This window comes from Embiotoca jacksoni, unplaced genomic scaffold (genome assembly GCF_022577435.1).
Source record: "Embiotoca jacksoni isolate LCO1_2020_lvr unplaced genomic scaffold, fEmbJac1.0.p SCAF_19, whole genome shotgun sequence".
In the NCBI taxonomy this organism is placed as follows: Eukaryota; Metazoa; Chordata; class Actinopteri; family Embiotocidae; genus Embiotoca; species Embiotoca jacksoni.
The window spans coordinates 3,762,994-3,785,927 of NW_027185329.1; the positions used below are offsets into that span (position 1 = coordinate 3,762,994).

Sequence of the window (22,934 nt, forward strand, 5' to 3'; positions counted from 1 at the left end):
GAAATTGTATATATTACAAATAGGACACACCATTCATAGCAATATAGATGTCTTTGCAGTATTGTGAGTTATGATTTCACAGAGGTTGTGCTGCTAACATTATGAATTAACAATAACTCCACAGGAAGAAAGCAGAGATACCGAAATAATGATGTTGTGCTGTAAATCAAGACTTTCTCAAACACAAACACTCTCTCCAAAAAACAGCCTCTTTCGTAATCCCTATAATCACATTTTCATTCAAACATATGAATCCCCTTCTACTGCTGGTAAACACCAAGCAGGACAGTCGTGCCCATATAAGGAGAACGACTCATGGTCACTTCTTTCTCGCTGTTCAGAAAGGATTATTATCTTAGCACAGCCAGACAGTCAATTCTCACCTCCATCTCTCCAGATTTATTATTTGTTGGTAGATGATCCTTTTAAAATGGGTGTTTACAAATGAACAAATGTCCATCATATTTGCGGAAGGATAAAACCCTAATGGAAAACAAGATGGATTTTCATCCCCTCAAAAACAGTTAAGACAGATCAGCATGAAACTTCTAAAAGTCTGTGGAAGACAATGTGAACTTAGAGTGGAATAGAGAACAGTGGAGAAGTTCGTGACGGACGTCAGTTCAAAAATATTTAGTTTTAGTATCAAAATGCTCAGCTTGAAATGTCAAGTTCATGTTCAAAATGTCTACAGTAACTTCTCAAACAAAGAAAAAGTGTTGCCGCCGCCGGTCATTCAGTCAGGTTTGGTTCTTCGCTTGATACAGTTGGTAATATCATGAAAAAGCAATGACTTTATCCTAGTAACATACCCATGTAAGAGACCTAACATATCTTATTTATCTCGGTTGTTGTTCAAATTCTGTTTTAAACACATCAGTTATCCACACTGTTACACTCAGCAACATGTTCCTTCATTACCACGAACACCGGTGGTGTAGTTTTGTTTTGAGTCAGCCACATATACACCTCCGTCTTTTTGTGTAAAACTCAAAGGAGGTCCAGATGTGTGCTCGTCCGTCAGTGAAAATAGTCACTAGTTACCTCCAGTTTGAATAATGTTTGCTAAAAACTACAGTACATGAATACATTGGAACATTTTTAATTTGGTTTTGAATAAAACCACGTGTTTGTGATCTGTACTGAAAGATTTAGCATCTTCAGTCAGAACAAAAAGACTTGTGGTTGGGAGTCACAGACAGGTATTTAATGGTATCTGGTCCTGATAAAAGAATGACAGAATAATAGCAGCCTTATTCTTTCATTCAAAAAGGTACAGGAGTCAGTGTGTCATGAGATAAAATAGCACAGTCGTCAACTGCTTGTCAGAATTGGAGCCAAACATTGTATGGTTAAATTTGAAAAACAATTCTGCCTTTAGTGACCATCACCTATGTCAGTTTCTTTGTAATTTTGATCACAGCAGAAAGTGTACAATTGCCAAAAAATAAAAAAATGGCTTTGTTAAGATTAAGGTACAATTTTTTATAGGCCACACACCCATACACACACTTCCCAGTTACTTGTCAAAGGTATTCAGTGTTTAAAATGCAGCAACTCAGCATCTGCTTTTATAAAGTACAGCAGATTTTTTTATCTCTCTGCAGCACTTGTTAACACAACTCACCCACTTTCTAAGCACCTCAAGCCAACTGGGTTATAAAGGACTCCGAGGATGAAGTTTACTGTAATCAGACATACAGTATGCAGCTGCTTGGTACCGCTGGCTGAACTCCAACAGCCGCCCGTGGGACTTGTTTGGTTCGGCAGCAAAATGTTTATCTCTCAGTGCTATCTAATGAGAAATGCACAGAAAACTGGGCAAAAAGTGTTTACTGAATTGAATTAAAAAAAAAATGTTTAATTAGTAGGCATGTTCGTTTGTAAGTGTTTGAGTCAGAGACAAGAGCAGATAAGACGCGGCAGCAATCATCACTCACACTCAGCTGCTAATGAGGTTAATTTTTCAGCACCATAACGCTTTAGATTAATCTCAATAACGTTAAACTCACCTTGACGCCTTTAACCCTAAAATGTAACCTTTAAAATGTTCTCACTTTAAATATTCCTCATGTGCCTGAAGACATATGGAAACAATAATTCCCACTCTTGCTGCTCACCTATGAATAACTGGCTGTTGAGCTGCAGGTGAATGAGCCCGTCAGCTGGAGCTTCCTGTGTGGCAGCAGGGAGGTTGTCGACACGCAGCGAAGCCTCCTTCACGTTGCGCTCGGCTCGCACGCTGTGCCACCGGTTGTCGTTCAGCGGGAGGCTCGTCTCCACTCGCACCTCCAGCGGTCCGTTCCCCACGTCAAAAGAGAAGACCACCGCCGTAGAGGCTGGAGAGGAGATTATTAGTCAGAAGTTACGTCAGATGAAATGAAACGCATACAATTATAGTTATACGCACAGATATTGGATGGATATTTGGATGGATGATGGATGTCACATCAGCAGGAGTGAGTTTGACTTGTTCCTAACTGGTTGATTAACACAACTCCCATGACACTGTAAAAAGCCATAAATGCTTAATTTCACTTCCAAAGCTCCATCTTTGCACTCACAGAGGCAGACTTTTAACAACCTATTAATGCCAGTATAATTTATACACTCTTAAAGCTATAGTATGTCAAGCAAGTTTTATTTAACTTAACATGTATTTATGGATGACAAAAAGGACATTTCTCATTAAATGTAAGCAAAAAAGGTCAGATTAAGCCATTTTTAATTTGTTTGAAATTTTAAGTGATGCGTGTGAAATCTGTCCAGTGATGAGCAAGGCATGTAATACTTCATTAGTGATCAGTAGAATTTATACTGAATGTAATGGACATCCAGGCTCATAATTAAAATATGCCAAATAATTGCAGAGCACACCACACAATAAAAATGCCAAAAAGGCAGCAACACCTGGGGCAGGTGAAGGAAGCTCATGTTCATAGCAGAATAAAGTACATTACAGTAGTCCAGATGAGGTCAAAATAAACCAGCATTCAAAGTGGTGTAATATTGCCATCGCTAGAAAAATCTATTTACATGTCTATAAATAAATGCTATTTAAATGCTGTCACTAACCTTGACCTTTGACCCCCAAAACCTAATCAGTTCATCCTTAAATCCGAGAGAATATCTGTGTCAAATTTGAAGACATTTTCTCAAGGCATTCCTGAGATATCTCATCCAGCAGAATGGGAAAGATGAATGGAACAGATAGTTCATTGATTTCCAATGAATGTTTGTGCCAAATTTGAAAAGAATCCCTGAAGGCGTTCCTAAGATATCGCATTCATGAGAATGAATCGACGTAAAGTTATTACAACTTTGACCTTTGACCCCAAAATATAATTAGTTCATCATTTGTACCAAATGAACGTCAGTGCCAAATCTGAAGGAATTTCATCAAGGCGTCCTTGAGGTATCGTGGTCACGAGAATAAATTTGGACAGGTGAATCACCCAAAAACATAAACGCCTCCATCTGTAGTTATCTCAGCAGATAGATATATAGAATGTGTAATATTCCTACACAGGAAACGATGAGGTTTTTTTTCTCACAAGAAATCTCTTCTCTTCTCTTTTTTTTTTTTTGGGCTAACAATATTTTTATTTTAGCTGTTAAAATGCACTAGACTTTTTTTTTTTAGGGAAATAGGAAAACATTTTTTTCCCCAGTCTGGCTCCAGACTGTGCCATCTTTCAATAAACCCATTAGAAGGCCATGTTCCTCCATCATCACGTGTTGGCAGGAAAGTGAAGTGACTTCCTCCCACCCGTCCATCTGTTGGCAGGATGGACAGACAGCTGGACACAGATCTGAGATGATTTAGAGACCAGCCCAGGGCAGGAGAGAAACACTGCAGCCACAGAGACACATCTGTTTGTCTCTCTCTGTGTGTGTGTGTGTGTGTGTGTGTGTGTGTGTGTGTGTGTGTGTGTGTGTGTGTGTGTGTGTGTGTGTGTGTGCGTGCGTGTGCGTGTGTTTGTTTGTGTGCTAGTGCTACTAAAACCGAGTCTCTGAAGCATTGTGAGATCACACAGTTGGTTCGTATCAAACATGTCAACAGCCTCTTCAGTTCTGAACTGTAAACACAAAAACAAATCTCAGTATCAGTTGAAACATATAAGAACACACATAATGATAATTTTCAGATTCAATGATAGCTTTTCAGCCTCACTGTGTAATCTGTCTGTATATCCAAATGGAAGAATTAAGCAATCACAAGTTAATTAGCTTTTCTAGTGATGGCAATAGTGGACCTTCCTGACTTGCACTCCAGGAATGCACCGTATGCTGGCATCAGCTATTCGAACTGCTGCTTCATGTTTTTGTGTGCCTGGTTTGCGTCTATCGGGCTACAGTCAACATTAAAAAGGCAGACGGGAAACACGGGGTGATGCAATCCAACCGTGGACGGTGCAGTCATGTGGCCTGCTCTGCCCTGCTGCCTGGATTTTAACTGGCACTGAGATATTAACATATTACTCCTGACCCGGCCAACAAACAATGGCTGCCAGTAGTCCTCAGTATTGACTGCACAGTTCTGATCATGGCCTTGCCCCAAATTATCAATAAGGATGTAATTCCCTCTGATAGGTGGAGGGGGATACTTCTGCTTATTCCTTGTCTTGTGACCAGAAAAAACTGCGCCTTTGCTGTGGAACTAAAGATTCTTTCTTAAAACATCATAGCAAAGCAGTTATGAATATTTAATATGCTGCTGTGTATTACAATCCCACTGTTGCCATATTATATTTTCCTGTAGCTGTGTTTTTGTTTTATCTGCTGTTATTATCCCTCTTTTTTGCTGTAAAGCACTTTGTAACTTTGTTAAGAAAAGCGTCTGTCTAAATAAAGTTTATTATTATTGTGTTTATTATTGGGATTGTGGTAATGTTACCATGCTGACCGAGCATTTGACTCAGAGCACCGCTGTGTGTGAGTATACCTTCAAAGAGCCAATAACCCAGCTGTGGACTTTCACCTGTCATTTTACCTGCAGTAATAATAGCCCAATATTTTGGTACGTTCTCCATATTCTTGTTATATCACACAGAAAGACAACATTCAAGGATTTTTTTTTTTTTTAAGGACACAAATCCAAATCGCTGCCATTTCTTGTTAAGACAGGCACAGTAAGTATGTGCTGATTATAAGATAATCTAGGTTAGCATGCTGTAGTCATTAATCTTCGCAGCATTTACACAGCGCTAATAGGCCCAAAACTTAACCTATAATAAGGAGAGGTGAGCTGAAGGCCACATGGCGACCAGTCATCCATCATAACACTACCAGCACGCCTACACTCCACATTTAAGGGGTGAAGTTAACAGAGTGGTGACATCTGTGTTTGAACAAAACATCATCCCTCATGGACGATGCAGCCAGTGGAGGGAGAAGCAGAAACAGAGGCCTAACTTAATTTAGAAACTGCTGCTGGCCGGCTGCAGTCATGTTAGACGCAGTAATGATGATACAGAGTCATCTGAACTCCAGCTGTCATAATAACAGCAGTAATAGTGGTGCGGTGCGATAAGAGACCTGCTCTGCTGTAACAATGACGGGGCATCCCCAAGGAGGAGGGATGCCATTTGTCCTGCTGTGTGTGTGTGTGTGTGTGTGTGTGTGTGTGTGTGTGTGTGTGTGTGTGTGTGTGTGTGAGCGAGAGAGAAAGCGATAGACAGTGCGAAAGTTTGATATTACATTGAGATCACGCTACACAAACATAAAAACCTTCTGTGAAAAACCACCTAGCGAGTCCTCCAAATTAAAAAATAAAACAACATCTGTAGTTTGTTATTGTGCTGACATACACACTGACATACAGGAACATTTTCTGATCTGAGTCCACTGATTGGCAAACTTGATTTCATAGTATCATCTGAATCTGTTTCTAATATAAAATCTAAAACTGACACAGTTAAATCACAAAACTTACTTTGATTTAAGATAATAGGGTTAAAGTAACTAGAATATTGGCTTTAGTTGAAAAGGCTTCGTCATCGTGATTAAAACAACACCCACATTGCTAGGTATAAAACTGTTAGTATAAAACCGACACTGAACAATGGTTTCTTGTGTCAAAGTCAACATTTGTTGTTTTCATCCAGCCACCGAAACAATTTTTGTTTGTTTTTGATAGACAACAACATTAAAGATTCCACCACCAAGCTCCAAGAACTACTCTCAGGAACTAAACTAGCAACTAAATGCAACCGTACATTTGATAAACAAGTTAGATGCAATTAATGAATGAAAAGGAGAAATACAGAGGAGATTTCATAGTATCTGCAGTACAATCTGTGTTTGAAAAATGTGTCTGATAGTTATTTATTTCTGGTTTGGAACCCAACTACTGCGAAACACTCAGAGAATTAGGTTTTATTTCTCTCCTTTGTTCCTTGTACTTCTGCTTTCTCTCATTGACTCTTTAATGTGTTCAAACATCACATATGCTTCTCTTGTTCGCACTCTTTCTTTTGCTCTTTTTTTTATTCCTTGTTTCTAATCTTAATCAAAAAGGAAATATGCCTGACCCTCGTCCAAATATCAATACTGGCATCAGTAAGACTAACCAGTGGGGGTCTGCCCTGCAAGGTATAAACCCTAAAGTCTCTGAACCTTTAAAAAAAAAAAAAAAACAGGGACTATAATATCTGTTCCAGTATTTTCCAGTCGAAGCACTGGCGTAATTCCATAGAAAGGTACCTGGTCCCCTGAGAAAGTTTCTCTGGTAGAAACCCCCGATAATTAGATTCTTTCCAAAAGAAAAAAAAATCTCAGTTTTGGCTGAGGCTTCAAATTTCCACCTCCACTTGTGTAAGTTGCTTACTGGAACATGACTGGCTCTTGAACTCAGATTTGCTCAAACATGAACATTTTCAACTTTTAAATCGTAGAAACTCAGCACATACATCATTCTGTACAGTGAAGCTCAAGCATCCAAGTGAAGTAATAATATTATAATAATATTGTTACAGTGTCCCCATTAGAGAATAAATCAAGAAAACAATCATATAATAATGATGCAGAACATTAAGTTCTCACTTACAGCTGAGTTCAATCCTGATGAAGTCTTTGATGCCCAGATTTTCCAGGAAGACCCCAGACGAGGACGTTGTTTTAAACAGGAAGGAGATGTCTGCATTCAGCTCTCCATGAAACGTGGGGAAGTGAAGGTAGGACGTCTCCTTGTCAAAGAAGGCGGCGTTCCAGAAGTTCTCTGAAGGAAAGAGAAACTCACTTTTTAAATGCCTTTTTTTGTTTGTTTTATAATGAAAAATGGATGTAAAACTTCATTTTTCAGAAACTCGATATATCACTCTGGAACAAAGCTTATTAAAAGAAAACTCATTATGATGGCTGTATAATGAAAATCGTGTAGTAAACAAATGAGCCAACTGTTCAGCTAATTAGCTAGGAACAAAGGCAGAACTCCAGCTATGCTATCTCATTTATGTTGATTTATCATGCAAGACATTTATTTATTTACTTGTTAAAACCGAATGCTGAAAATAGAAGCAATTAGAATAGAATGAAATATATCACTTACATAAGTTCATTATATATCTTTACATTAAGAGTGGTTATTAAAGAGCATAAACAGAGCCATATTCTAGCTATGGATGTACTAATTAGCCAGTAGAATTCGCTGCAGCTTATTTTCCATTACCAAGTTAAATGGCAAGGAGGAGATTGGATACCGGGATTCCTTTAATTAAGTCCACTGTGTGGTTAAAAAAATATATATATATATATATTCCTTACATCATATCCCTTCAAAACTTCCTCATTATGCATAATAATAAAATATATAATAAATGTGGAGAAAAACAGGAGTGTCATCATGTGTCCAAAGCCAAATGAAATGGACTTACTGTCTCCATGACAACGGATGGGTCCTACCCTGTAGGCAGCTTCTGACCCCGGCCGCTGGATGTCACCCAGCACCAGAGACCTGACGGGGAGGTTCTCCTTGTGTGTGAGCAGGCCTGAGTCATCGGTCCTGAGGGACGAGGTGGATGAAGAGGAGATGGGGAAAGAGGAGGAGGAGGAGGAAGAGGAAGAGGAGAACAACAAGAAGGAATTTGAGTAAAAGAGAAAAATGAGAGGAGTACAATAAGGAGAAAGAAGGTGGAGGAAGTGAAGAAGACATCATGAGGAAAATGACTGATCATGCAAACAGAGACCGTGTAAAACTTGCACACCTGAACTCAAACTACACTGCGTTTGAAAAAGTGGGACAAACTGCATTTAAATTAGCAACGCTCCATCGCTCGACTGCACTCACTTGTTCTCTGAGGTTTATTGGTAGACGTGCACATGGAGCGAAAGCATTTCAGCTGACACGACATGTCTGAAACAATGTTTTGTGGAACCGTTTTTCTGAACGAACGTAGGCTGATTCAACATGCCGCACACACTCGGCTCTGAGGTCCTTCAAAATTCCTGCAGTCTGCTTTTTTGCTGCGAAATGTAGTACAAAAATAAATCTAAGACTGTAGGCACACACAGTACCGGTGAATCTGATGAGATATTGATGGCAGGAGAAAGCCTAAAAAAATAGAGCTGGATTCAGTCGCACAGATTTGGTCTGAGAGACAATAGAAAGAAGGACCTTTGGCTATGCAGACAGGAGCAGGATTGGTTAGAATAAGGGTGCAGAATTGGTCACAGGATTGGGGAAGGTGACCTAAATACAGACTGGCTAACAGGATGGATGAAATGATTTAAATGTAAGATTGGATAAAACGCACAGAAGGAAATGTTTAAATGTCACGAGATTTGCCCCTCATGTCTTATGGCTGGCTTCAGTCTAGTGTGGCTGGATGTGATGGTAAACAACTGAAAGATTGAATCATTTCATTGAAGAATCTCAGAAACAATAGATGCCTTTTCAAAATAAATCTCCAAAGTCTCTTACATTTCTCCCTATGTGAAACATTTCAAAGCTGGTCCAAACAAATGAACGGCTTTTTAGAAATTAAAGCTGCAATAATGAAATTTTAATAATTTACTGTGCTGCAAATGCAGTTTAAACAGTTTTATCTCAAATGAAATCAGTAGCGTCTTTTGAACCTTTACCATTGTACACATGATTTGCTGTGTATGAAGTCCTTATTTGAAGGCGGAAGAACAAACACTTAGGAATCTGGAAGTCTGCAGGATTCATGGACCAAAGTGGAGGATTGGCCCACAAGCTGTCATATCTGTCTCTAGGAGCTGTGCTGCTGGAAAAGCTAAGACTGTATACAGTAATTCCTTCTATAATATATCATCATAAATCACTAGTGCATGTATATTAAAGTGCAGGTAACCATAGAAACAATACATTTTCTTCATGCTATTACCAGTTAATACTCTAGTGAAACAAACATATGATGAGCAAAGCTGACTCAGAGCTCTTAAATTCCATTTCTTTATATTAAGACACTTCATTATTACACCATGGCTCAGAAAACGTCCCCTTTCTGATTGGCTGGCAGTGGCTTGTTTATAGATACAAGATGCCACCCTTACCATAATAAATAAGTTGTTCAAAGTTTTCTATATAATTACCAGTTGTGATGATAATGCACTATGAAGTATCCTAACATAGGAAATAGTTGTGATATTTTACACATAAACTGCTTTCTCTGATTTCTTGCAGTTTATCAGCACTCCTTATCATGAATTATGAAAATGTTCTTAGAAACTGACCTTTTGAATCTCAATATCTATCTATATATATATATATATATATATATATATATATATATATATATATGTGTATGTAAAACAGCAAAGTAAAAAGTGTTTAGATCAGCGGTTCTCAACCTTTGTTGGAGGAGCCCCCCTCACCATTATCCGTTAGCATTCACATTTCTGACCCCAACCAATTAAAATAAAGTCAAATTGTCTTTCCTTAATGTTGATGTTGATCATAATTCTGTGAAATCATTAAAGAAACATATTATTGATGCCAAATAACCAACTGGGCAGCTGGAATGTCATTAGTATTAGTTTAGTGAGGCACGAAAAAGGCCATGTGAAAAGAAATGAGTTACTTACAGTTAGAAAATTGACATTCAAACTTTAATTAGGTCTCGTTATTGATCACAAACCGCAGCCAATCAGAAAGCCGTAATTTAGCACCACTGCCAAACGAGAAGCAATTGTTCTGACAGGAAAACTGGAGCAGCTGGATGGATAGATAGAGGTTTTTCGGAAAATAGTAATTTTTTGTCATTTAGGTGAATTGGCTCCTGGAGAGGTGCCATTGTGAATTTGAAAGGAAAAATGCTGCTTTCCAAAAAAACCTAGTCACAAAAACAAAACAATTTATCATCAGCTTAAATTTGCAATCTGTGTTGTTCTCAAAATTGTTTATGAATTTGGAAACACTGAAAACTTTGTCCATGTCAAATGACAATTTATCTAACGACAGCAACTTCTGATACAATAAAATGTGTTTTTTCAATATTACTGGGTTATCTGTCGTCATATTTTGTCACTTTAATGAAGCAGAAATGTCACGTCTTACAGATGATACTGGATTAATTCATACTTCCTCTTTATGTTTTAATTCCTCCTTTAAAAGAGCCTTTATTTATTGGATATTGAAGGACACACTTGCAAAATAAAGTATAGTACCATCGGTCGAAGTCAGCGTCACAGTTGCAGTAGTGACTTGTATCCACACAGTTGTCCTGGAGACCGCAGGCACACTGCTGGCTGCCAGGCAGAGCTCCGCCCCAGTATGTCTGGACCTGACCTGGACCCAGACCTCCCACCCACCAGCTGAACGGCGCACCCTCTGAAACACACACACACACACACACACACACACACACACACACACACACACACACACACACAAATGCGCGCACCATTAAACACCAATCTTTTCTTTTTTTCTCTGCAGCAAACCGTTCTACTGCAACACAAAGATGGATTTCACATCAATTTTAAAACAGAGGTAAGCCCATAAGTCCTGTGAAGATACAGTAACTGACAGCTCAGCAGGAAACGTCTCCAACAGAGAATTGTCACTCTTCTATGTTTTCATCCACACAGATTTTGAAGATGTATGTTTGCACTTGACTTGAATATCAACTGTGAAATAGAGATCGTTATCCTTCCCCACTTCTATTCTTCTTCCATCTGTCTGCCTAAGTACACACATCTCTTTAGGATTCCAACAAAACCTAACACCCATCTTGGTGCTCAGCTTTTTCTATTACTGCTGTTTCGCTGATAAAACTGGTCAGACAACGAGCCGCTAATCCCTCAAGACTTTCCTCTTCTTCACAAGCATCCTGATAATTAGACTTTTTAATGTACATAGTGCTGGTTCACAGGTTAAAAAAACAAGATGGGTGACTTCTAAGAAAAGGCAAGCAGATGGTTTTTGTAGCTTGTGGCAAAATGCAGCTTGTTGGTGCCTCCTTTGAACCCAGTCCAATGTATTTAATGTGAAGTCCTTATTTAAAGAAAGAAATACACAAAAAGGTCCCAGAAACAAAAGCAGCAGATGATATACTTGGTAAATCAGGTTCTGGCACAGATAAGCTTTTAGCTGCAGCAAAATGAGAGGGAGAAAATGCACAACAGAAATGCAATTGATCTTTTAATTAGTTACTAAATTAACTAAATCAGCAATTCACACCACTGCGCTCTGGTACCAGATATAGATCTCTCAGATGCAGCAAAGCCTGCTTTGCAAAGAAGTTTCCTGCTTCCATGACATTTTACTGCACTTTCTCCTCCACAAACAAACTCACACTGCTTAACAATAGTAATCAACCTTGAATATCTTACTTTCCTCGATAACATCTCATCTCAGGTTTAAAAATAAAATGTTGAAAACCTTACCCAGTGTATTGAGAAGGCGGGACTTCCTGCAGTGGTAGGACAGCTCCTGCTCACAGTGCTCTGATTGGCCAATGATGGCTGCTAACTGCGCCTCTTCAGACAAGTAGTCAAAGTAGACAAAATGTTGGTTTCTCTCAGGTGATGGCTGAAGTCTGGTCAGCTCTGTGTTATTGTGCTGGATCACCATCCACGTCTGGTCCTCTGGTGGAGTGGAGGGGAGAGGGGGTGGAGGGTGAGGGGCACATAAAATTGTTAGCGGAGAGGTGCTGGAGAGTCGTTTAAATAATAAAAAGACATGATTATGTGGAATTAAATAAAGTATATGTGCCTGTGCGTACCTTACCTGTCATATTACAATAAATGAGCTGAGGTTTGATTGGTCCGCTGCCATCCACGTCTATGTAATAATGTCCTGATGTGTTCCCTTTGTGTTTGTACGCCTCACACGACTGCTCATATGTTGCTGAGGAGGAACACATAATACCATATTATCAACTATTATGACATCTTCAATCAATTTTTATACTTATTGTGCAGAATACTGTGTAAAAGTTTGGGACCACTGCACTTTCGTCTACATTACTAGTAACATGCATCCTGACAAAGAGCACTCAAAGATGTGGTTAAACTTAAAAAAAAACAAAAAAACAGGAATGATAAAGTCAAATTCGATTAAATTGATACAACACTTTCTCTGCTCTCTAAAATTGGCACCTAAATGATTTCAATTTGTAACCTGAAACACATTTTGTAAGAAACTTAATGCCACCCGATGTAGCATATTTTTCTATCAAAAATAAAGAAGAAACAATATGAGTTAATGGCAATTCACAAAATTAACAAATCACTTTTCCTCCAGTATCTGCTTTTGTAATTCAATATCCTGCACTAATAAGAGCTCAGTACGACAGTCCTGTGCTTTGTATGCCCATCACGCACTACATTTATTTAGTTTGTAATCTTAGGCAAATTATATATATGTAAAGAATCAGAGCTGGGATTTTATAAGCATTTAAAAGTAATGTTACAAATGCCTTGATTGTGAACTGTCCCACAGCCTAAAGAAGACATTGATTAACCCTTACTGCATTAGTATTTAAAAAAAAAAAATGGCACAGATAAACTTTTAGCCGCAGCAAAATTAGATTTATCACACAAACTAGGCAAGAAGAGTGAACGTCAAACAGATGGATCATTTAAAAAAGGCATTGATCAATTACAAAATTATGTAACAATAAAACTGGCAACTGAAGAACAAAAAAAAGGTGAAAACCAGTTATATAAAGGTCTCCTGTTATATAATATTTGCTCTGTAGACTACATACACCTCCAAAAATTACAGGGAGTCACAGGAGTCCATCTAAGAGCATCAGAAGAAAGATATAACAATCAAACACAGAGATGAGCAGAGTGAGTGTGTGTGTGTGTGTGTGTGTGTGTGTGTGTGTGTGTGTGTGTGTGTGTGTGTGTGTGTGTGTGTGTGTGTGTGTGCGTGCGTGTGCGTGCGTGTGCGTGCGTGTGTGTGTGTGTGAGTGAGTGCTCAGAGTTGATCACACCACCAGGATGTAGAAAGATTCAATCAATGCTTGGCAGTACAATCAAAGCCACCATCTCTTTAATTTCTAATTTGACTAACCTAAAATACTGTAGGCAAGTCTCTAAGTTGAAATCCATTTATCTGGAAAGAACAGCATGCCTTAGGACTCACTCCCCTTTTCTGACATGGTTTTCCACCTCCCTCTCCCAGCCTGACTCTCCCTTTTCATCTCTCTCCCTTTCTTCCAGTCATTAGCTCTCTCTGGGTTTCATCTTTCTAAATCTTCATACTTCTCTCTTTGTCATGTCTGTCAGTTTTTTTTCTGCTAACACACACCATGGGTTGAATTACGCTAAATAATATGAGTTAAGGCTGATTGTTTGACCTTGTAACTAGCATGAATCATCAACTAGAAACTTCAAGCTCTCTGTAACATTAAAATAATGTAAATGAGATGGGTCAACGAACAGCGTAACACGAGTGTAATCTAGAAATCGCTTCAGTTCTTGGCATTATAAACATTATAATTTTTAGCACCTGGAAATCTCAAATTTTTAAAATCAAAATATTAAGAAAGTAGAAAAAGGGAAGAAGTTCACAGCCAAGTGTTGATGCTGTCCTTGATGTGCGCTCTTTGAAGTAAGAAGTGGGAACAAATTGTGGCTTTCATCTGCAGCAGGATGCCATCCCTTTGTTCTTTCTTCAGCTTTCCCTCAGTGGATAAAGTGACACTTTATTTTCTGCATTATGTATTACCAACCAGGCTATTTCTGTTGAGAAGCAGCACATCAAATTTGGGGCAAACTTCTCCACATGTCTCCACAGGCCTGCAGGTAATGTGTAACTTTCAGTAAATACCCATCACCGTTTATTTTAAGCTCATTTTCTACTAAAAGCCTGTTTAGCTTAATTCTAAAGTATCTGATGCATTTGGGGGGGAAATGCATAAGTTAACTATTCAGAGTTGCTTTGATCATTCTTTTGTGTATTTGTGTATCGACTGCAGTGGATTGTTTGGGTAAAAAGTGATATCACAACCAGTTTAGGCACATTTTTACTTTGTGCATTTCTGTTGCCAAAGATCAGAAATTACATGATACTGGTTACATCTGCTTTAATTCAGAGAAAATACATTGTTTTCTAAGATGTTTTGAAGTGTCTCTTTCTTCTGTGACACAGTTTAAGCGTGTTTGATTTCAGTATACACCTTTGCCCCATCGTCTCGCTGTCATGTCGCTTTACAGGCTGTGCACACATATCTCATTAATATATATGCACAGCCTATTTATAAATGAGCAAACAAAATAAGAAGACCAAAGAGCAGTGGTTCATCTGCAGGTGTCCGAATGCAAAATAAATAAGATCATTTAAGTCTTTCAAATTAAATGGAACTCTAATTTACTCAGCATAATGAAGTACCACCAATCTGTTTGGTCTATTCCCGATTGAACACAGCTAATTAAAGTTCTGAAACAATGCTATAAGAAAAAAAGACAGAAGGAAATTAACTGTTGGGGGACATGCAGCCTCTACGTTATTAGCGCAAGTCCAATACAAACACGTCTGGAATACTAACTTTATTTCCTGACAGGAAATAAAATGCAATTCTGATTCTTCCAACACATCCATAATACCACTGTCACATTTTAATATTTCATATGTTTCTGGATATTTATTGTGACATGGGCTCGTGAAGTTTTAGTTTCAGATTTTTATTGAATCGTTTTCATATCAAAGAATAGTTGTTCGAAGGTTTTTGATCCAATTGCTGACCTTTTTTCTTTTAGCATTCAACTACTATAAGCATATAATAAAACATTTTAAGGAAGCTGTTTTTGCAAAATAAAACAATTTAAAATCAGATAATTATAATTAGTTATTTATTTTAAATTCTTAAAAAAAGAAAATAGCTCAGGAAATTTCTAATTTTCTTGCCTTACATTATAACTACTCTTAAGATGCACTATTTAATATGTTTATATGGGTTTATACCAACTGACTGTAATGTGAAAGTTCTTCAGGTCCCCTCAGCGCTACAGTGCATTTTATCACCCTTCAGCTGATTTTTTTGGATTTTACAACCTGCAACATTTCTGTTTAGGTTCAGTCTTATGACTCTCAGTGTGTTCACTCACAGCAGGCCACTGTTTTAAGAAGAAAAGTTGTGAAATCTCACTGCCCACGACCAGCTATGCAATAAACATCACAAAGACATTACTTTTGATAAGGTGGTGAATAATGCACCAAAACAGAACAACATTTTTTAATAAATATCAGACCCAAAGAATCAAGGGGACACAGAAACTCAACTCCAAATGTCTGTTGAATGTGTAAGCAAACAACCCTCTGTGAATACATTTGCCATTAACCACTTCATAAGGTGATAATATATTATATCTATTACTTCCTAAGTTTGCTGTGCTTCCCCCAAGCGGCCAAAGCAATCTATTAGTACGACTTTAAGTTAATGCCATCTAATGTGAGCAGGATTTCAGTGTCTACTGGGTACATTCACAGGACTTTAATTTCAAGGAAATCTAATGATCAAAGAAATTAAAGCCAGAAAAAAAATACTGATACCTCATCCTACTTTTTCCCTGATTACATTTTATGCTTCGGACATTTTAAAGAGCTGCAGATGCCCTGTGGCTGGTTACTTACAGCTGTGGCACGTGGCTCCTCTGTAGCCGCTGTTGGAGCAGTTACAGTGGAAGGTGCTCCACGACTGCATGCATCTACCTCCATGTTCGCAGTGACTGGGAGAACACCTGGGAGACAGAAAGACGTAGACAAACATACAAACACAGACAGAGAGGGGAGGTTATTGTTTGTTAAAAGTTTGCCAAAAAGTTTCTCAAGGATGTCAATAAGAAAAGGAACCTCCAGATGAGGAGGTGTGTTGGAGGGACCTGAATAAAAGCAGCCTTTCAAAAAACAAAAACATTTCAGTCTTTAAAACAATATTTCAGAAGTCTTTATTTTAATGTCAAGTGGAGCGCAGGTGGATGTTCTGAGAGGTAGAAGGTTTGAAACATCCCTTTGTTAGTGCTCCTTACTAATATTGCATCATCCAGAGTCAAAACTCCTGAACTACCATCCAACATGTCTCTCAAAGTTTTTTCAACCATAGCACCACATCTCTTCATAATCTGCAGAGGTGGCGCAAAGATCCTCCTTCTCAGCACATCCTAATGTATAAACACATTCTGAACATTTTATTTATGTTTTCAAAAAATGTGAAGCTAAGAAGGGAAATCCAAGATATCTGGATTTTTAGTCGATGTTTTCTTTTCTCTTTTTTGGAGGGGCTTCGGCAGTCAATCCTTTGAGGTTATATATTATTTATCATTCTAACATGATTTTTTTTGTTTTGTTTGATTTCTTGTGTAATATTTTGACTTTCCTTGGCTAAAGCTGATCATGTTATTGTTTTCCTCTGCTTTATTCCTTGTCACCGCTTTCAAAACCCCAACACAGCATGCAAAGCTTTGCTTTTTAGCCAGTGCAGTATATGATATTTCCCCCAAAATAAGAATAAAATTACCTTGATTGTGGTGTTGCTATTAGATGTAAGAAAAGGTCATTTTCTGTTGGCAGTGTATTACATTTAATAGTCTACTGAAAAACAGTAATTTGGTGTATATTTAGCTGGGACCAAGTGCAGTTAAATAAACTGTAGTTCAGCACTAATAGGCTAATTTGCATTTGCAGTCTATGGACTTGACTCACAAGAGACACAGGAACTACACTGCACAATGTTTTTGACGAATGAGGGATGTATCTTTTCCCCCTGTCTGTCCAATTGTGCATTAATGCACAACTCCAACATTTTCAATCAGGCAGTTTTAAGGTCAACTTTTAACCATTTCTATATAAAGTCAACAGGATTAAAAATAAATGAAAAAAAGTAAAGGCAGAAACTGTGATTCAATAACTTTGGGAAACACTGGTCCATGCAACACAGTCTGTTCGCTAATGGCAAACATCTGTTCATCGAATTACGGTTCATGTTTTGTTTTCCATAATAACGTTGCTCAGAAAAAGCTGGGGTTCAAGTTTATTTCCTGTCATTCTTTAACTCACCGCACTAAACAGGACAGAATTAACTACATAGTGTCCACCTCCGTGCCTCTCAGGGGAGTGTGTGAGCTCGGCTGTCTTGTTTCGATGCTCAGTCAGTTAAATATTTTGGACGAGTGACAGCAAACAGTGACGTAACCCTAACCCACTGGTTTGTGAGCACCATCTTGCTAGTTGGGACCATATTTGGACGAGCTGGGGGGGAACGAACAGTGGATTATTATTGATCTGATTCGAAACCAAAAGATACTGGTTCCCGCCCACCGATAGCCATGACCTGACTGGACCACAGGCCTGTCAATCAAACAGACACGCCCCCCCCAAAAAAATCAAGGCTCTCTGAGATCTATTTTCTAATCAATGACACATTATTTTCAGATTTACAGCCAGAAAACTAATAAAAAGGAGCGACTTTAGCTAACAGTATAAACATTTCTTGTGGAAAAAATGTATTGACTTTGTATTTCATGAGACAAGTTGAATGGTAGTCTGTGGAGTTGGAGGCTTTTGGGAGCCAACACCTAGTGGCACTCAGTGGTATTGCAATTTAAGGCACTTTCGCATCGGCCTCATTTTTCAGACCCGGAAGCTACATCCACTTTTATATATAGTCAATACTTCTGGGGTATAAATCTGCAACTAAAACGTTTGCAGTGATGAACAACACTTATAGGGAAACGTCCGCGTGACAAAATCCACAGGTGACCACTCACTAGTGGTTATCCGTAAACATCAACAAGGCAACTTGGGGGTTCACAGAAGAAATCCTAACCTGGACGGTGTGCTCCATGTGCAACAGAGAGCTCGATGTGAATCAAAAAAATCTTCTCCACGATCACACAGAAGCAGAGTGTATTCCACGCTGAGGAAAATTCAGCATGTTTTGACAAGCTGTCAGTGCAGCTAAATGCCGCCTCCCACCGAGGGCCATGAGGATGATGTGGAGTCAAACCTCACCCAGATCTCCAGACCACATACAGTATAAGGAAAACGTCACTTCTCCAGCAGGAAAAAAAAAAATTAGCTCTTTAAACCTCACACATCCGTCACTGTGAGTACCAGCTCCTCTCTCCAGTGCAGATACAAACCCTGCTGCTTTTCTCAGTCCATTAAAAGCTGTAAACAAACGCACCGGTGGCCGAGCAAGGATTGATTGATTGCCGTTGTCTTTGGTATTGATAACAAGGATTCTACTGTTCTGTATGGTGAATGTGGGCATGTGCAGTAAGTCTTAATGTCAGGCACAGCGCAAGCAACAGATTCATATGCATTCTTCAGTGCATTATTTTTTTATTCAGAGATATACTGATGTTTGCATATACAGAAACAGGAAATAAACCTATTGAGAACACATTTTGTGTAACTGTGAAATTACAGTGAGTTTGTTTTGTATTTGTTTACTCTCAGGTGGGAAAACTGGCACCACAACAACATTTCACCCCAAATCAATTTTAGTCAGAGGCTATCAACACACACATGTACTTGCATTCTCATGAATACCCACAGTGGCATAACACAGTCCATCGCATTCGACCCTAACCACAGCCATCAAAATATCTTTAACCACATTTTTTAAACACGTCCTCACGGTCAAGGTCAAAAACACACGGGTACTCACAAAGATAGAGGTGTAACAGCACACACACACACACACACACACACACACACACACACGCAGAGTCTTCCTCATGCAAAGCTACAGGTATCCAACAGGATGGAAGCATGGATGGTGGGAGAGAGAAGCAGAGAAGATGGTAACGAGGAGGATGGAGGGAGGGATAGATGAACACAGCAGCAGCGATGGAAACATTATTTGTATTTCAGCTGTATTTGAACAAGGAAACAATGGAAATGAGGTTCGGGGGACAGTGAGTCCAGAGGGATGGACAGATGTGTGCACACTGTGGACTTAAAAATGATACTGCAGCATCAGCAGTGTAACATCATTGTGATTGACCCCTGTGCAAGTATTCTCTTCGGCCCCTCCCCTCGTCCCGAACGCACTATGCATGCACATGCTCACACACATACACACATTTACCCCGTGCTGTTAGCTACTTTAGACAAACAAATATTATTATGTATTGCATTATTACTATTATTTATATGATCACACTGTATATTGTCCTAGGCTTCAGAACGAGTAGCCCGGCAACATGTTTTGTTTATTCACTCTCGTTCGTAAGAGGAGAGCAGGAGAGAAGGTAGTTAAATGTCTAAACACGCAACCACACTGCGTTTATTTTCGACATTTTGCTTTTCTTTCCACTGAAGTTGGGCAAACTGAACTTTTCTTGGCGAGAACCATCTGAAGCCACAGTAGGCCACTCTTTCCAGCAGCGCCAGAGACGTTTTCTGTCATTGTTTCAACATCCAGTTTGCCGCCGGCACACGCAGCTTCAAACGGGAACACAGACACAGATTCACAAACACAAGCCTGGGTCAGATGGTGAACTGTGCCGCAGTCCCAATCACTAAATCTACACAAACTCTTTCCAGGGCAAAAATGTCTGAGTTTTGCAAACACTTTGTCCTCCGTAAATCTCCAGAGGGCTCCCAGCTTCACCATCAGTTTGCCGTGTAACATCACAGGACTCCTGGATTAACTGAGAGAAGAGACTTTGTAGTTTATCTAAAACTTCCCAGTGTGGTGTGACAGTGTCCTTTAACGTAGCTTGGATCAGAGGGCTTGCATCCAATCTCCCTGGTTTCTACTACTGCCTCTGGCTAAACCAACACAGCACAGAAACTGCCCCGATCTGCACACTATTACTGGCCAGCAGGACCGGGATGTCCCACAAAGACTTAAAATAAGTGGGTCTGCTGTACAGCATGAGCGAGAGAGAGGGAAAAAGAGGGTATTTTTTTTTATCCTTTCAGTGTGCTCTGCACCTGCTCCCTGACATGCTGCTGCATCTCTCTCTCACACACACACACACACACACACACACACACACACACACACACACACAGGAGAGAGTTTAGGAATGACAGTGGACAGGAAAGGGTAAGATATATGTTTGTGAGTCCCTGGTTACCCTGAACAACACGCGTGTCACAAAGTCTGACAGGCCGATACACAGACAGAAGAGTGGACCTCCTGGTGACCCGTGTTTCTTTTTACATTTGAATGTGTGTGTGTGTGTGTGTGTGTGTGTGTGTGTGTGTGTGTGTGTGTGTGTGTGTGTGTGTGTGTGTGTGTGTGTGTGTGTGTGTGTGTGTGTGTGTGTGTGTGTGTGTGTGTGCTTTGACAAGGCCTATTATTAAGTTGTCACGTACGTGACAGAAGCAAAGAGGTCAGAATTACTGCTTTCTGACAGCTTCATCTATCTCCTTTCAGAACACACGCTCACACACACTGAGCAGAGAGGTCGGGGGTGGTAGCGGTGCTGAGTTCACAAACTTCATACAGTAGCCTTGGAAAGCATTTGTGTCCTGAGGATTTAAGTGTGCCACAACAAAGTGCGTGTCTGAATCACCCTCTCCCACACACACTTCTCCCATGTCAGATTTCAGGACTGCGTTTTAACAATTTTTTGAAATTTTCCAAAAATGACATTTGGTAAAGTAACTTCTCTTTTGGTTTGTTTTGTTTTTCCATTCTTTAAAAAACTTCTTTTGTTACTTTTAGCATGTAGAACCAAGTGTGCACCCTTATTTTTTATGCTTTATTGTGGTTTATGGCAGACTTTATCTCTTACTTTTGAATATGGCCAGAGCAGGTTTGAATGTTTGCTACATGATCAGAAGACACTTTGTAGTTTGTTTGTTTACTTCAACCTGGCAACCTTACAGTGATGACAAGACTTAAGGAAGTCACTGACCCTGATCAAGAAACAGCAACACCCTAAAAAAAACAACATTGTTTTTGTTTTGCTATTTTCTTTTTGTACAGATTAAACAAACAAGATATAAAGTGTTAATTGGTAAGCTTTCGAGGTGCCGTAAGGGGGATTTTGTTATCTTTGCAAAGAGCCAAGAAAGCTGTTTCCCCCACTCGTTATGCTGAGCTAAACTAATCCTAGCTTCATTAATAATGGATATGAGAGTGATATCAGTCTTCTCATTTGACTCTCCCAAAAAAAAAAAAAAAAAGGTGTATTTCCCAGAATGTTCAACAATTATCGCTGTCTGAATTGTTTTTTTTTTTTATTTTGATCAGTTTACGTGTTAAGGGAGAGAAATTGTACACTCATCAGGTAGGTAAAAGAGTATTGGAAGATGGCACAAAATAAAAAGGTAAACGCCTGCATACTTTCTCCAAACCACACAAGTTTAATGACCCTGTCAAAACCAACCAGGGTGTTTTCCTTCCATTTACTTAAAACATTCTGATCTGACAAAGATTCAAGAAAGATCGAAACGTTATCAGTTAATACATTTGTATTTTAAAGTATTCGAATTAATCATGAAGAATTTGCCAAGATATTACATTTGGTACATGTCATCAAGTGGTGCAATTTTTGTATTGTGCCTATAACTCAACACGTTATATAACATTCGATGGTCAATATATGAATGCAGAATTTAAACGGTTAGCTACGCCCAGTTGTAACACTCTGTAAGCCTACGTAATGTGGTAAAAACATAGTTGCCATTTTTGAATTTGATCATCACCTAAACGGGGAGGTGAAATTCTATCAATGTGCTCATTAATCCACTTACACTCACTAAGCCTTTTAGTCTCTCCTCAGGAATCCAGTTCGGTGCAGCCAGTGTGTTAAGTGGCTAAGAAAGGAAGTTTCGGATTAATAAATGGCTACCAGTGCTTTTTTTATCAATATAATTTCAAAGGCTGGCTCTTGTGCTGCAGGGATGGATTTTCTTTCAGCATGATTTTTTTCATACCATGTTATAAACAAGTGATTTTGCCACCCCTGAGAGATGGTTCAGATTTACATTTACATTTACTTACATAACTGCGTGTGAAAGAATAAGGGTGTGTTATAACAAATTTAAGCTATCCGCATCCTGAACCTTCCCTTGAATAAAAATCCTCAGTCAGTAGGTTGTCAGAATGATGGTATACTGTAGTTTCATATAATAATTATCCCTGCATTCCTTTATTGCATTGTTTGACAGCTAGTATATGTAGTATTTTGTATTCATTGTATTTTATTTCTATGTACCTGTCCGTACTTAATCGATGTGAATTTGTATGCTGTAAAAATTACACAACACACCTCTAATAAAGCAAATGTAACAGATGAATGGGTTGACAAAAAACTGAAATATGCCTCCAAATGCAGTTGCTTCTGAAACACGACAGCCAAAACCACATGCTGCTGTGTTGCTCTCCGAGGTCAGCAACAGGTCACACAGGAAATAATCATCTCTAGGAAGATCCAGCCAAGTGAAACCACTGATTTCGCTTGTTTTCTGGGTTACAGTTCAGTACCCAGAAGCAGCTTTTCTGTTTCCTGAGCCTCCCTATAGAGCAACTTTACTCCCCAGTCATTACCAAACT

The 22,934-nt window shown here is 39.0% G+C and overlaps 1 protein-coding gene across 1 annotated transcript in view; it reads right to left on the bottom strand.

Annotated features, from left to right (window-relative positions):
* The window catches only part of LOC138200419 (contactin-associated protein-like 4), a 95,689-nt gene that overhangs the window by 17,509 nt on the left and 55,246 nt on the right, over window positions 1–22,934 (bottom strand). The window contains exons 11-17 of the mRNA XM_069153056.1: window positions 16,049–16,155; window positions 12,194–12,313; window positions 11,851–12,051; window positions 10,630–10,792; window positions 7,875–8,002; window positions 7,049–7,219; window positions 2,121–2,339 (exon numbers count right to left, since the gene is read on the bottom strand). Coding sequence (XP_069009157.1) covers window positions 2,121–2,339; window positions 7,049–7,219; window positions 7,875–8,002; window positions 10,630–10,792; window positions 11,851–12,051; window positions 12,194–12,313; window positions 16,049–16,155 — 1,109 coding nt within the window. The remainder of the gene's footprint in view (window positions 1–2,120; window positions 2,340–7,048; window positions 7,220–7,874; window positions 8,003–10,629; window positions 10,793–11,850; window positions 12,052–12,193; window positions 12,314–16,048; window positions 16,156–22,934) is intronic.